This window comes from Scatophagus argus, chromosome 2 (genome assembly GCF_020382885.2).
Source record: "Scatophagus argus isolate fScaArg1 chromosome 2, fScaArg1.pri, whole genome shotgun sequence".
Classification (NCBI taxonomy): domain Eukaryota; kingdom Metazoa; phylum Chordata; class Actinopteri; family Scatophagidae; genus Scatophagus; species Scatophagus argus.
This window is the reverse complement of record NC_058494.1, coordinates 3,830,100-3,843,754: the sequence shown is the minus strand read 5'-3', so window position 1 is coordinate 3,843,754 and position 13,655 is coordinate 3,830,100. Positions and strand designations below refer to the sequence as shown.

Genomic DNA, 13,655 nt, shown 5'->3' with positions numbered 1-13,655 from the left:
TTTGCGAATTTAGCCAGTTAAGGTGCAATGCAACACATGTCCATATGAACAGAGGGTAAAGGAGACATACTAGAAAACGAATGTTTTTTGTTTGTTTGTTTTATTTTTGTCTGTGACTGCTGTCTGTTTTGCATATTACATTTGTCCTCAAAATGCCACAGAGCATGTCCATTCACAGAGCAGATCTGTGTGCTGTAGGAATTCCAGCTGGACCTTAAAACACAGTATATTTATGCAGGTACAATAACCTTTATACGTCTAACTACACCAACCATGAGTTCTCACGGTGCAATAAATATGTCAAGGCTGTTATGTTATCACTGTCCTGATGTTCTTGTCCCTGTACTATAAGCGAAGGTCTTGGAGCAGAGTTACGCCTCAGGGTCAGTGCCATGTCTCTAAGCAGAGATTAAGCTGGGACCGTTAGCTCAGAGGGAGACAGGCTGGGAGACTTACAAAGAGAAAGACAGAGACAGAGTCAAATGGAAGTAGAAGCATGGAAAGGTAGGTCATGGTAAAAAGATAGTTAAAGAACACAGAAAGCCACTGGGCCACACAGTGTAGTGTAGTTCCTTCCCTGTACACCTCAGTCGAATTTCCCTTCATCGGCCTTAGAAAACGGGACACTTTTTTGTAGTAAGACTTTGCTACTTGTTTATAATCAGTCAGCTCTGTGTGATTCTGGAGGAGAGAAGCCAAAGGACACCAGCAAGGGGACGATATTCTGCGACAGGACAAGAGAATCCTGCAGCTTTCCAAACAGAAAGGAGGACAGTCCACAATCAGGTCTCATAGTCAATGAGGGTTGAGGCCTTCCTGAGGAAACTGAGTTCACTGTCATGTGCCCACTATGAGATCTGTATGAGAGAAAACAGAACATGATCATTTTGGCTCTTCTCGTCTGAATCATCATTACTTCATGTAGTTTAAAGTGCAACTTTTTGTGAACAGCAGAGAGGATGATGACACATTTGGTTTTAGTTCATTTAAAACACACTTACACAGTAATATCTACTTAAGGTTTGGTGACATTAGCCACTGAAGCTACTGGTCATGTCAGACAAAGTAAGGCTGGAGCATAGTGAAATGAAAAAGGGCACCTTTTATTGATTCTTTATCGAATATTTAAATAAACACAGAGCCAAGTGAAAATAAACCAACAAAAAATAAACTGGATAAACACCCCAAAAATATAATCTGCTGTTAGCAAATAAATTCACTTTCAAACACTTTCTTTCAAATTGTGAGAGAAATAATGTGTTATTTTTGTTTTCAGAAGTGAGGTCTCAATTGAAAGCTGCATAATATGCTGCATGATTTTATTTTGGCGACCCAACGGGCGCCAAATGCAACATTAGCATTCGTTTGGAGCGCTTTTTTGGCCACCTTACAAGCTCAAGGCCAATTCATTCATTCGTTCGCTTTTGTTTCTCTGGTTTTGTGGCCAAAGTTGTGAGCCGGAAAACCAAAACAACAGGCTGAAAGACACTAAACAGTCCACATAGCTGGCAATTTTACGTGTGTAATGTGAAAGGTGTCACTCACAGTAATGAAACCTATTGCTAAACACTAAAAATGCTGAATGGCGCCACTTCGAGGAAACCCTTATCCAGAGCTAATTTAGATTAACAGATACTTACTGAGAGATAAAAAAGGGAAGGTGGAATTACAGTTTTATTGGCACAGTAGACCAGCAGATTTACTCAACCAAAGAATGTGATGGCTTTATTAAATATATAAAAAAAGGCACCACATTGTGAAAGTGGGCATACAAAAATTTAAATATCAAAGTTAGGTCTACTCTTCGCATGTGCCCCTAAAAGGTGCTTTGCAAACAGCAACTGATAAAGTGCGCTAGAAATTCCTCATAACAGCATGAAAGGCAGCAGAAAATTCTGTGTAAGCTGCTTATAACCAAATCAGAACATCACAGACAGGAAGGAAGGAAGGAAGACCGGAGAAGATAATGGAGGACTGTCACAAATTACTCAGTCTGAGGAAAGCACACACTGCTCATGTTTAAGTCATGCAGAGCAAACCTTGGGAACACCAACTCCCTCTTTAAAATATGCAGTGACAGAGCCAAGCAAGCAAGCCCCATGTCTGACATCTCTCTTACATCCAAATTTCCCTCTCCCACCTCCCGTCCTCACCACACATTTCCAGAAGTGCTGTGTGTGCACTCCCCTGGTGCACACCCAAAGATGAAAAACCAAACAACTCCCTCAACTTGCCAGACTTTTTTTTTTCTTCTCCATCTTCTTTCTCATCTCCCCATCTTTCTTCCAATCTCCTCCCTCGCCCTGGCTCACTGTCAGACAAACAGGCCTTATGTAATGAGGTGCTAAAGCCTCCATGTCTTGGGGCCCATATTTACCCAGCATGCACTTGGAGATTACACTGCAGGGCTCCCTGCTGTGGAAGAGTTAAGACTACAAAGAGATACAGACTTACAAGGTCCCACATGGGACAGTGTGTGCATGTGTGTTTAAGGAGGCATTATAGAATGGGCAACTGTTCTGAACAATGCAACATCAGCATCAATGGTGACTTGTAGATGTTCATGATGGTGCACGTAACTAACTGTACCCATGCTTCCAAATGCATGTGGATAGAGGAACAGGAAGTATGGCTGCTGTTGAAGTGTCAGTTTGACAACGTGCGTGGCTGCCTCAGAGTTCACACAGGGAGAGGGCTGTGCCACAGGAGCAGCAGCCTCAGCAGGGAGAGCAGGAGGGACGCGGAGGGAGCTGACTCAATGCCTCCCCGTCTCCGTTCTAACAGAACCCGTCCATTTCTGCACTAGTAAACAAATACTGAAGGCAAATAAGAGCAAGACCGACTCCTCCCCACAATGTGAACCACAGGAGGAGAAACAAACAGGTCTGTCTCTCGTGAACGTTGCCGAGTTTCACAGCAATGTCAACAAAGACAGCAGGCACAAACAGCAAAATGGGAAGTGGAGAACGGAGAATGCTGAGGTGAGCGCGAACGACAACGCTTCTTTCCTCTCACCGCACATTTAAAGCTCCCATATTGTACTTGACACAATACACTAATATAATAAATGGGTGAGAACTATTTTTGAGGACAACTGCATTTGTTGACAGTGCGTGCGCACGTACACACACACACACACACACACACACACAAACACACAGTGTGCAACCTCTTGCAGAAAGGCTCAGCTGTACATGTTCTGTATACCAGCTCTTTCTCGGGTGTACACACTTTGTCTTTTAGACGTTTTATAACATCTGCCATTGAATTTAAGAACAAACCTGGCTAACACAGACTACTGTTCAATATATGTCTGTACATTAATGAGAGAACAGTTCATATAAAGTTACAGTAAAGCCCTTGCCTTTTGTAACTTACTTGTTTGCTCACATGCCGTGAAGTGTTTTGTTTAATACTGTTAATGCTGTAATCAAAAATTTAGGGGGACTGATGATAATGTGGGATTCTGAGAGTTTTCCTCTTTGGCCTTGGGAACATTAAAAGATCATTAACAAGCGGATTCACAGTACTTTGTGCTTTATTAAAGCCGCACTAATTAATATTTTTATGCTAATAATGGAAAAGGTGTTGCTCTAACCGATGTGCCAACAGATAATTATCAACTCGACACTGCTCCTCAGCTATAGAGCTTTATAGCACATTTTAAATCAGCGTTTTGGTTTAATGGCCCACAATTTGACTGTTCTCCTTCACACTCGCCCCTCTCATCATCTTTGTCCAAGGTGTCACAGGCAGCTGTTCTCGGCACAAAAAGCTCTGATTAACACACCACCTGCCCAGCAACAAGTGACAAAAAGACTAAGTTATCAACTAGCTGGTGAACACAGTGAAGCATTTGGTGGCTTAACAGCCATATTTTTCTCAGGAGCTGACAGCGTGGCATGTTCAGCGTGGTGAACCTCGGCACATCCTTGCTTGTTAACCACTGAGCCTTTCCAGGATGCACCTTTCGTATCTCCAATGAACCGTTTTTACCTGTGAAATATTCCAAAAAGGTGTTTTTTTGAACGATAAGCAACTCTCCCAGTCTGTTGTTGGCCCTGTCCCAACTTGAAATGTGTGGCTAGTGTCAAATTCAGAAGCAGCATATATTTACAGGTTGATGTACTACTACAATGGAAAATATGTCAGGATAAGCAAACGATCACATTCTGTTTTAATCATCTTTTACACAGTGTCCCCACTTTTTTGGAAGTGAGGATGTGTTAGAAATAACATGTAACGTTTTTATTACAGAGTGTTCAAGAGGGGGAAATAATGCATGTAAACCTTGTTTATACTGAAGCCGCTGACATATAAAGCAGACATAAGCTGTAAATGAGAAAAGCAGCTTTGAAATTTTACTTTGCCTGCCATCATTACTTTTATGGAAAAGTGATTTTGGCACTTTATCAAGACCAACATCTTAAGTTGATAACAACATATTAAGGTAATGAAGAGCAACACTAAAAGGTTATGAAGATCAGAGATATATAAAGGATTTTCTTGTGGTTAATAAAGTGCATATAATTGGGGAAAAAAACAGCATAAATGGTTGTTATTGTATGTGCTCCCTGTGCTATTTATCTCCTTAGCTCTTCTGTCTTCTCTTGCTCTGCCCAGGTGTGCCACATCTGATTGCCCAGTGAGGTGGACCTGGACTGGGAACGAAGTGATTAAAAGCTCCTGTGCCAGCATCAGAGGGGAGAAGCTTCGAACACGGGAACTGCTGTACTTTCTGTCTCAGCATAGATTTTGTGTTAATTTTGTCTTAGGTTGTTTGTATGTCCAAATAAATTCCGTACGTAGACATTTTTGTGTAGGCTCCCTCACCCTGCTGACCTAGGGCTCCCTCTCTGACGACACATCACCCTCAGCTCCACTGCTGGCGTTGGGGTCCTGTCGGTAACGCTGGGCCCCCTTCTCCCGGCTCGACTCTGAGGGGCCCTTAGAGCGCGTCTTCTCTTTCCTCTGCTGCTGCTTCTCCTGCTTTGACAGCTAAGATAACACAAGACACGGGAAAGCTTGGTTCATATTTAAAAACAAAAAGAAAAGAAAGAAAAAGCCTGAGAAAGAAGATGTCAAGAATAAATTTACAGGACATATACCATCAATAAACAGAAAAGTCTTTAGAAAAGGAACTTTTAGGTACCTGCAGTGAGGAAAATGTGACCAAAAGCATTCCAATCATTCAACTTGCCCTGTCCACTTTCTCAGTCAGTCTTTTTTTCCCTGTGATTCTGACCAGCAAGCTGTCATTTACCATTGATGTTTTAGACAGCCAAAAATATTTTCTGCTAGCACTGTAGTAGTTTGACTACAATATCACAAAAGTGCCAAGCGCATCAGAATTTACACCTTTTTTAATTATTTGCAGTGAAAGACATTCAGAGAATACTGCCACTGGCTTGTTTATCTATAGATGTGCAATGTATGGTGGGCATATGAGTGCAGGATTATAAAGGTTTGATGACCATTTCCTATTCATGTTGATACAAAAGATTTATTTAATGCCAGAAAGCTAAAACATCATTTTAAATAGGTGGTCTACGGATTTTAACATCAAAATCATGATTAATATAGTTGAAAAAAGACAAGTACCAAGTACCATTAATTCGGTCCATAATAAAGATTAATTTAAGATTTTATGTCGTCTTTGGTTGCTGTGTTCCACTTTTATTTCATGTATTACAAGTAAGGCTGAATCACCTACATATCCAAAAAAGAACAAATGCAAGCTGCTTTTATGTAATTTACGTAAAGCAAAAAGAGCAGAGGACCCAGCATACTGCTGTGGGGAACACCAGAAGGTGACCGGCAAGGCTTCTGAGAACTGCCCTCCAGCCTCAACCTGTAGATGTGGGCAGGGCACAGCTGGAAAAAGGTGATGTCACAAACTTGTGTGTGGACCACACCCACACCCTGGTGAATCAGACTTATAGTGTGAGTGTCAATCGCTTAATAAATAATACAGTAAGAATCTCTCTTTTCTTTCAAACTTTAATTGTTACCTTTGTTGTCATGAATGATTAATGTTTCTGAATAACATTTAAGATTTGAAAGCTTTCGGGCATTTGAATTTCAAATAATAAGTGTGTGACATTCACATTTTTTAGCTTGTAAGTTTGTTTTTTCTTCAAGACCAGTAAAATTAAATTATTAAAAATACATCTTTGGTTGAACTGTAACAAAAATCTTAGCCTGGAGTTGCTGGTGGCTCAGTGGGCTGGGGTACACACCATGAACATGCCGCATCATGACTTGCAGATCGTGACCTTTGCAAAATATTCAGTATTCGCCCAAAGGTCCCAACATGCATGTTAATTAGTATAATTAATTAAACAAAGAGGGAGAAACAAGTCAGCGCCACAGAGCAGCACTCCACATCCGACTTGTCCTTGTGGATACACGATCACTTCTATTCTTTCCTCATTTTGAGCTATTCTGGGCTGTCATATGATCACTTCAAAGAGTCTTATTGTTGTGAGTGCATGCACTGCCTCTCACACACACCAAAGCAGCCATTCTCAGTGCCACTCACTGTGAATAGTCACTAGTCCAATCAAAAGAGCTCCTACTTCTTTTTCTCGCTGTATTCTTCACGGCCCATAAAACAACACAACAGTAATGATGAAGTAGGTATGCTACCCGTCATCTGAAAAAGGCCTGCGAATGCAGATGCTAAAACTTTCATGGCTTTCGGGTAAATATTTATGAACTAAATGTCACCTTAAAAATCCTCAAGCATTGCATAAGACTTTACATTATTCAAAGAGCACAAAAATGTCAAAGTTATTTCCATTTGAACCCATTAACATGTAGTAATATCAAACTGGGCCTAGTGACTGTTGATGATATCACACTTAGTTCGTAACAATCAGTGGAAACACATGCTCTCAACATCTGAATACAAACTGGACACCATGATACGCGTTTCTTTTTACCATAAAGTAATTAACATTTTAAACTCTAACTTTAATTCAAGCCCACAACTCTCAATCCAAACCAGATATAAACCTGACCTAACATGAGCAAACATTATGTCATTTCGGTGTATGCTGGGTTTCAGCCCACATCCCAAAACAAAATTCAGCGTCAGGTGAACAAACAGAAAAACTCAGGAGCCCTCTGCCACGATCCAGGCTGTTCAGAGCAAAGAGAACATCCAAACAGGACGATTTTCATTGCTCTGGATAATGCTATTGTTTGCTGGCCGCTTGACCCTGCAATGGACTAAATCCCTGATTCATGGAAAGAAAGGGACAGTGTCTGTTGGCCATTGCTTCACTTCCCCCCTGTGCCAAGCTTAGCCTATTGGCTGGCCTTTTATCCCTCATGTTCAGCCTTGGCTTTGGCTCCCCGGCCCCCACAGCAAAACATCCCAAACAGACAAGATTAAAATTCTGAGGACTGCTTAATATCCCTCCCTTTGGGCTAGCAACCAAAGCCAACAAGGGGAGAGCAGCCAAAGCCATCCCAAAGCCAAAGTATAAGAACGATGGCCGGGTTCCACGGAAGTGAGCAGAATCGATTCAGGAAGATGGATATATGAACTTCTTTCAAATGGCTGGAATAAGAGACTGAGGGAGATGTATCCAGGTTACCGAGAGGCCAGGAAGTATTTGTCTTTTGTCTCAATGGTTTAACGTCCTCATTACTTAGTTTTTGGTTTGTATTGCGTTGGTCACTGCTATGCAAATTTAGCTGTTTAGTAAATAAACTATTTGTATTATGTAGCTGTATACCATTTGTGTACAGCTACATAATACAAATAGTATACAGCTACATAACACTACAAATAGTAGTATGTGGAACAACATCTAGAGGTGAAACTAACCATCAATGTAGTTTGGTTTGCTTCAGAAAAAAAATATTTTTTTAAAAAAAAGTAATAAAAATAAAACTAACCTTAATTAGAGCTAGGTGTGGTGATATCTGAGAACAGAGTACTACCTTCTCCAGAAGCATTGCTCTGCATTTGGTAACATTAGTCAGTCCATTTTTGGTTTTTTTTCAATATCTAAACAACTATGGATTATGACAGGAGATGGTCAGGATAAGAGGATGAGGCCTACTGAATGTTTCTTCTAGCAGCACCGTAAGGTTGGCATTTGTGGTTTTGAATGAAGTGTGAAATTGGATGGATTGCAAGGAACTTAACAGTAGATAATCAAGGCCTTCAGAGGATATATTTTAACGGTTTTGGTGATCTCACAAGAATTCATCCAGTGTGAAGTCAAATATCAGATTTGCACACTACTTTGGTTTAGACCAAACACCTGCAAACATATGACACTCACCATCAGCTTCAGCTGTGCTTTGTGTTTAGTGCTAATGAGCGAATAATGACATGGTAAAATGCTTTACTAATAGTGGTAAAGATGATAAAATTTAGCATGTTAGCATACTGATGTGAGCATTCAGTTGCCAAACTGCGGTGTCACAGAGCTGCTAGCCTGTTTCATTCTTCTACAAAACTCTTCTTCATTTAACAAAAGAAGCCAAACTTTTAAAATGTTAATCACTGCCAGCTGAACAAGAACTTTGCTCCAATAAAATCGTTTTGACAATGGCAAAGGTTTGCTTTCACTGATGAAAATCATTTTGCTCTGGACACATTTTATTCAAAACCTATTAAGGTTCAATACTTAGCCATGCCCATCATAAGTCCTCAGAAACTAAGATGACATCAATCAACTATTCATTTCAGCGCTGTAGATGTCCTTTCCCCAACAGGTCGGCACATAAAAAGACATTAAGCAGCCAGACCTGCCTCACGTTACGTACCGCAAGTGATGTGACTTTAACCCTTTCTGATCTCATTGCAGTTTCCATCCATTTTCTATACTGCTTATCCGTCAGGGTCGCGGGGGAGCTGGGGCCTATCCCAGCTGACTACGGGCGAGAGGCGGGGTTCACCCTGGACTGGTCGCCAGTCAATCACAGGGCCAACACACAAAGACAAACAACCACACACTCTCACACTCACACCTAGGGGCAATTTAGAGTAGCCAATTAACCTAATGTGCATGTTTTGGGTATTGTGGGAGGAAGCCGGAGTACCCGGAGAAAACCCACGCAGGCACAGGGAGAACATGCAAACTCCTGGAACCTGGAACCTGGAACCCTCTTGCTATGAGGCGACAGTGCTAACCACTGCACCACCGTGCCGCCCTCATTGCAGTTTCACGAAAAAAAAAAAATCTATATAAAAGAAGAAATCCTAGTTTGACCCCAACCCAGAACTGCACATGCAGGCCTGTTCTGCCAGTCATCTGAAGCCCGTACATAACACCCCATCACCCACACACACATGCCCGACTAAGCCAAATCGGGTGTGCTTTCAGCGTCGCCATGGGGTGACTGAGTGAGAACACTGTGTGAATCAGTCCCACTCCACAACACCATGGAAGAGGTGGCAATGGCAGACGTCGATCTTGGCAAGAACATGATGGTCACTGCCCGGGTTGTTCTTTTTTGTCTAAACTTCCAAACAGCACTATCCTCTAATGATATTATTTAGCTTGTATTAATTTACCTTTAATACATGTGAGCAAAGCAGTTTCGGCCCCTGCAAAGCATTCCTTCTGCAGTGCTGAGTATTGTGTGCACAGCTGGAGATAGGTAAAAGAATAAATAAACAAGCAAGGAAGCCTCAAGTTCACACCACCACAACAGGATCCACCCATCCGTCTATCCAACAAAGTTATCATTCCCTCTGAATCTGAATCTGAATCTCAGTCAGAATAGTGAATAATTATTTTATGACACGGCATATTATTTTGAACCTCATTTATTAAAAATCTCTAAGATACTTAAACAAATATTTGACACATTTATGTTAATGTTCACAGCTGTTATGAAAAATACAGTTTAAACCATTATATTTCAAGTTATGTGTTAGGTTTATTTTTCCAACTTCTGTTGATGTAGATGTAATGTAATCAGCTGGACTCAAGTGTGATGTAGGATTTACACCAAATTTTTTTGTTAGACAGTCAATGATTCCTAGACTGACTGCACACGGCAGAAGAGCAAATATCACCACCTGGTGGCTCAAAATGGGAAAAAAATGAGCCCTTGACAAGTGGAACGACAATTCATGCATGAATTCAAGTCAGAGAGACGTACCGGGCCTTTTTCTCATGTATATTCAAGAGCGTGGTCTTTCAGTTTGAGAGCATGACTCACAGTTATGTTTCACATTCAGATTTTGTAATGATTTCCCTCAAAACCTGCCCCTAATCAAGCACTCAACTCCAATAACATATAGCCCCCTGCTGGCACTTAGATTTGCTCTTCTTCTGCTTCTTTACACTCAGATATGCTCATGCTTGTGCAGATTTGCCCTCCAGTTTCTCTTCACACTCCTCGGCTGCTCCTCCATGCTCCTGAAATGTCTGCTCTCAGATTTCTGTTCTGCGCTTGGAATTTCTTTTGTGCAACAACCTTATCAAAAATCGACAACTAATAGAATCCTATGTGTAGTACTGACCACTGAAATGATTCCCGGTTTGAGAGTAACCGCCTATACAAACTACACTGTCCAATAACGTACCTGTTTGGGGTCTGTGGGAGCAGCAGGTGACGTCACTTCAATGGTAACAGGACCGTCATTTTGAATGTGAACCTGCATGTAGGCCCCAAACTTCCCATCTAAAAACATAAGACAAAACAGACAGACCAAACAAGTCATAAAAAATCAGACCTGAAAATCAAAGACATAAGATAAATCCTAGTTTGATTTATGAGCATCACTGTCACAATTACTACCTAAGTAGCTCAAATGACACCACGCCCTGATATTAAACACAAGTGGCTTTTATTTGGGATTAGGAGCTGATGTTTCATAAGGATGCGTAATAATGTGGAGACTTGAGACATTGGGGACAAAAGATGAAGGGGCTGTAGGAGGACAGGAAGTTTCAACATAAATGTTCTCCTTTCTTCCACTGGGTCTGTGAGATTAATGACACTTTCTGCACAATGAAGCTGTGGGCTGTGGTGGAAAAGTGCTGCATCATCATATTTCCTCTCTGGAGGGGGAGACTAATTAGGAAGCTTTATGCCTTCCTTGCTGGGACAAGGTGTTCTCCGCACCTGCTCCCCGGTGGGCTGACCCAATTCATCGCCACCGTCATTGCATCACAGCACCAATGACCCACGACTCCCCCGCAACCCTGCACGAATAAAAGCGGCTATAGCGGATATGTCACAGAGTTTTTAAGCAATGTTGTCCCCCAACATCTCTCTCATTTTGACCTAAACAGTTTTCACAGTGATCCTTTAAATTCTTCATATTTTTCAAAAATTAAATCACGTTACGCGGCAGCTGCAAACACGGGAAAATAATCCCACTGATTTTACAAGATAGGGAAAACAGCATGAATTTAGTCTTTTATAAGCTCTACGTTAAAGGTCCATCAGCAGTGGGAACTCAGTACTGTAGGACTATAAAGTGGAACAGTAAAGATGGCTAAGTCATCAGTTCACCCACCCTTAATGAGTTCTGGCTTGTAGGCACTCCTCATGTCCTCCAGGATGCTGTTGTAGAAGGGCTGGGCCAGCTCTGCAGGCATGGCGGCGTGAAAGTCTGGCTTGTTGCCTTTCAGTATACACTGCAGGGTGAACTGGCTCACACACAGCACCTCAAAGCCCCTGTCCATGACACTTTTGCTCCATGCTCGGCCATTCTCATCGTCGAACAGCCGCAGGTTCAGGATCTTGCGTACTCTGAAAACACACACGGGGTAAAGCAGCGAGGAATCAGCAAACACAACAATCACTCAAACTTCTATGATCTGATCATTTTAAATACATGCTACACAGTCATGGATTTTGTACTTTTCTTCTGTTCCGGACTCTCACTGGTTTCCATTCATTTCTGTACGTCATGAAAGTCAATCAGCAGATTTGTAAGATGGGGAAACCATCAGTGTGAACCACTAAACGATTTTTGAGGTGACACTGATATTTGGGACTTTAAAAAATAACTCTTGTGACAATATATCAACCAATATGAAGTTTTCCACATTAATGCCCAACAAACCAAATAATTTTATGTTAATCCTTTTGTGCTACATAGAATTGCCTCTGAGACATATATTTACAGACACAGTTCAAAGTTACAAAACAAACCTGTCATTGTTCTCTGGTGGACAAAGTGTCCTGAACAAACAGTTGTCAGTTATCTCTAACACATGTCAAGCATGTCTCTGCTGACAACTTGCCTGGTGAAAACCATAAAAACTGGAAAAAATCTTTTGAAAACAGATAGATACTATTTATCTATTAATAATTCCAAATCCATCAGTGACGCCCTGCACATAACACAAACTTATTTTCAAGTCATAAAGATTTGTATGGCGATTTCCAATCCCCTCTGGCTTTGTTTGTGGTGTCGTTGGTGCCTCCCCTTCTTCACCCCACACTCACATGTAGTCGGCATCCCTCTGGGTGTCCTCCGCTGATATGCCCAGCAGTATACACAGTCCTCGTCCTATTGAACTGATCTGTTCTTCTCCCACTGCAGGAAAACAGGAGAAGGTTGAGCGAGTGAGCTACTGCTGTGATCATTCAGCAGTGACAAGGAGTCCAGACTGACAGCTGGCACACTGAATGACATCACGGAGTGTGGCTGCCGGCAGCCAGGACTGTCATTCAGCTGTCTGTACCACTGACATGCAGTGGACGCGTTTTCATTAACGCGGTGAAATAACCTTCACTGGTCTCCTCTGAGTTTGAACGCGCGGCTAGCAGCGCTCTGTCCGGGCAGAGACCCGCCTGGCTGTCTGTGCAGCTTCATTCGTTTCGCTGGGTTTGCTAATGGCTAACACAGCTAAGTTAGCTAAATGCTTGCTCAGCAACGTTACCGTATGACATGTGTTTGCCCCGATTGAAAACCGTCAGAACACCACAGCTTCTCTAAGTTCAAAACAGCAGCTCACCTGTTACAGTCGCTTTGGTGACCCTCTGAATGATAGCTTTCATTGTTGTGGTTGTGTTGGGGAACAATTAAGCGCTCACAACTTGCGAAGACTCGCGCGGCCTGAACGGGACGCTGTTGCCCTCTGGCGGCCAAAACACGCAGCACACACCCTCTGCTTCTTCCGGAGGTTTAGAGACTAAAAAGAAAAGGCTTTTGGGAAGTCATTCACACCCCTGGCGTTGTCAGCCTTGCTAATGAAAGCACCTGTAAGTGTATAAAATACATAAAATGACGTCCACTCTGAGCGGCTACGTCCTAAAAAAAACAAAAAAACAAATTCTAACTACACGTTAATACAATGGTCATATTGCCTGGACATTATTTATTTAATTAACAATCATTCTGTTCGTAATATCCATGTACATTTTCTGATGTGACCTTGCTTCAGTTTTTTACAGTGTGGTATTTTTTTCACTTACTTCTAAATCTGGATCTGAATACTGACTGTGGACACTAAGATGGAGGAGGTAAAAGCAACCCCTGTGAAAGTTACATAAATTACATGTATTCCAGTGCAAGGAATGAGAGTGCTCATTGTCCCTTTCCATCTGAATGTTTAAAGGATCAGCCCAATTGTATGACATCACCAGGCATTAGTGCATAAAACATATCTGTAATATGAAAAGCAACAATGTTATGATACAGTGCAATGTTAAGATATCAGGTA

At 41.8% G+C, this 13,655-nt stretch overlaps 1 protein-coding gene across 2 annotated transcripts; it reads right to left on the bottom strand.

Moving 5' to 3' along the window:
* Positions 1-120: 120 nt before the first annotated feature.
* On the bottom strand, positions 121-13,117 carry dtd1 (D-aminoacyl-tRNA deacylase 1). 2 transcript variants are annotated; one of them, XM_046401686.1, is made up of 6 exons: positions 12,948-13,117; positions 12,436-12,526; positions 11,498-11,733; positions 10,559-10,656; positions 4,843-4,998; positions 121-857 (listed from the first exon to the last, which is right to left on the bottom strand). In XM_046401686.1, the coding sequence occupies exons 1-5, from the start codon at positions 12,988-12,990 to the stop codon at positions 4,843-4,845; spliced, it is 624 nt and encodes a 207-aa protein (XP_046257642.1). In that variant the 5' UTR covers positions 12,991-13,117; the 3' UTR covers positions 121-857. The 2 variants fall into 2 exon arrangements, with proteins under 2 accessions (XP_046257642.1, XP_046257635.1); XM_046401679.1 differs by having other exon boundaries at positions 4,834-4,998; positions 12,948-13,116.
* Between the last annotated feature and the right edge of the window lie 538 nt (positions 13,118-13,655).

Excerpts from the sequence above, each read along its gene's own strand:
- dtd1 (XM_046401686.1), bottom strand. The coding sequence starts at position 12,990 with ATGAAAGCTATCATTCAGAGGGTCACCAAAGCGACTGTAACAG. Across the intron at positions 12,527-12,947 it reads CACCAAAGCGACTGTAACAG|TGGGAGAAGAACAGATCAGT; the intron begins GTGAGCTGCTGT and ends GTTTTCCTGCAG. Across the intron at positions 4,999-10,558 it reads CTCCCACAGACCCCAAACAG|CTGTCAAAGCAGGAGAAGCA; the intron begins GTACGTTATTGG and ends GTGTTATCTTAG.